Raw genomic sequence first — 2,085 nt, forward strand, 5'->3', positions numbered from 1 at the left:
AATTTGTTCCAAAATTGTATACTTGTAAAGCTGTGTTTTTTAATTAAGAAATGTCTAAGATCCAGTAAAATAATTTGTAACAAGTTGAACCCATAAATTTATCACATGGTGTCATTTGGGTTCCCAATCCAAGTACACATGCACGCGACTGAAAGTGTGAAACACGTTGGCTACTTCAATTAATTATATTATATTTTTTTGTTGTCTAGCTGCATCAAAATCAGATCGTGTAGATTGTAATTCTCAGATCCTACTGGTTGTGACCCCACGTGAATTGTAAAATGGTTTTGTCCATTTTTAAACCGACTAATCCTTCTATAAAACGATCTCCCCACCTTCATGCATGTCGGAAACAAATTTGCAAATTTCTCTAGGAACTTGAGAGAGAGAGAGAGGATTAAACACGAAATGGCAAGGAATCCTTGTTGTTCTAAAGAGGGACAAAATAAAGGGGCTTGGACAGCTCAAGAAGACAAGTTACTCACAGATTACATCAAAGCCCATGGAGAAGGAAAGTGGGCAAAAGTTCACAGAGACACAGGTTAGATACTAAGGGATAGTTTCACTTCTCTAACTGCAAGTTTTTTAGCATTACTTTAGACTTTACGGATTGTAGAAAAAAGCTAGGTTGCTGTGGGAAGAAAACCATGAAGAGCGTTCATGAAAAATAAAACAGATTAAAAAGAAAAGATGCAGGTGATTCCTTCGCTTGAAAAAAATACATTAAATTATGTAAGAGTATATCTTCAATTAGGTTTGCTTTACCTAAAGAAAAAGAAAGGGTTAGCTTGGTTTAGCTAGAAATAGGAATTTATTTTCTTAATGGAACAAGTGTGCTGCATAGAAATGACGTTTAATTGTTCATGTGCAGGGCTTAAGAGATGTGGGAAGAGCTGTAGGCTTCGCTGGTTGAATTATTTGAGACCCGATATCAAGAGAGGCAACATTACAAATGATGAAGAAGACCTTATCATCAGGCTCCACAAACTCTTAGGCAACAGGTCTTGTCCATGCTTTATATATTATTTTTTTTATCCGATATTTCACACAATTCCAGAACTTTTGTAGATCCTAATTTAACATGGGTATTTTAGAAATTTTTTATAGAAAAATGAAAAAATAACTGACTTTTTTTTAGTTTCTCATAAAAATTCTGAAAATAAATGATTAATATATATTCTAAGACATGTATTAACTAGACTCATTTAATATTATTACATTCTGAAATGCGGAAAATTTTGTATCACATTTGTAGTTATACACCTTATTTATATAATGTTAATACTATCATGTTATAGTCACATTTTTTTTTATTAATGTCCACATTTAAATATAAAATGGATAATTTGTACGGACAATATAAGCTTGAGAAAATCCATATCCATTAAAAGGAATAGATTTTTTACTCTATTTGGCGTGTGTTTATTTATAGATGGTCTTTGATAGCTGGGAGACTCCCAGGGCGAACAGACAATGAAATCAAGAATTATTGGAACACCATTTTGGCTAAGCGGGAACAACGGAAACCACTAAACCATAGCAAAACTGCGAAAAAAGCAATAACCAGAAAAGTTGATGAATCACAAAACACAGATGTGATACACAGCAAGGCAAAAAGTCCATCCATGCATGGCAACGTGGTGAACAGCATTGAAGTACATTCCAGATCCAGTGATGGGTTATCACCATCCACGTCTACAGAGGAAAACTCATTGGACTTATTGATGGATTTCGATGTGGGAGAAATAGGCCTTTCAGATTTTCTTAATTCCGACTTCACAAAGCTCAATGATTTTGAAATGTTTAATATGAACAGTTTGATAGAAGGAGATGTTAGCAAACCAGCTTTTGTCAGTCACACACTTTTGTCACCTAAGGATGTGTCGGAGAATTGGAGTGTCCAAGCTAGCATGGACTCAGATTTCAGATCTTTGGCTTCTTTTCTAGAATCAGCCGAGGAGTGGACAATCTAAATAGTGTTGTTTTTTTAAACTGAGTTTGTATGTATTATTGGTCATGTAATCCTTCTAAATTTCGAATAATTTCATTATTACCTAGGGTGAGGCCACTAGAAGTATTCAAGTT

General features: G+C 34.3%; 1 protein-coding gene across 1 annotated transcript; it reads left to right on the top strand.

Annotated features, from left to right (window-relative positions):
• The first annotated feature begins 317 nt into the window (after nucleotides 1-317).
• On the top strand, nucleotides 318-2,085 carry LOC115977776 (transcription factor MYB8-like). Its single transcript, XM_031099794.1, has 3 exons — nucleotides 318-541; nucleotides 872-1,001; nucleotides 1,433-2,085. The coding sequence occupies exons 1-3, from the start codon at nucleotides 340-342 to the stop codon at nucleotides 1,971-1,973; spliced, it is 873 nt and encodes a 290-aa protein (XP_030955654.1). The 5' UTR covers nucleotides 318-339; the 3' UTR covers nucleotides 1,974-2,085.

This window comes from Quercus lobata, chromosome 2 (assembly GCF_001633185.2).
Source record: "Quercus lobata isolate SW786 chromosome 2, ValleyOak3.0 Primary Assembly, whole genome shotgun sequence".
In the NCBI taxonomy this organism is placed as follows: Eukaryota; Viridiplantae; Streptophyta; class Magnoliopsida; order Fagales; family Fagaceae; genus Quercus; species Quercus lobata.

What these genes read in the sequence shown, in the direction of transcription:
- LOC115977776 (XM_031099794.1), top strand. Translation starts at nt 340, where the DNA reads ATGCATGTCGGAAACAAATTTGCAAATTTCTCTAGGAACTTGAGAGAG. An exon ending in AAAAGTTCACAGAGACACAG is followed by an intron (nt 542 to 871) that starts GTTAGATACTAA and finishes GTTCATGTGCAG; the next exon opens with GGCTTAAGAGATGTGGGAAG. An exon ending in CACAAACTCTTAGGCAACAG is followed by an intron (nt 1,002 to 1,432) that starts GTCTTGTCCATG and finishes GTTTATTTATAG; the next exon opens with ATGGTCTTTGATAGCTGGGA.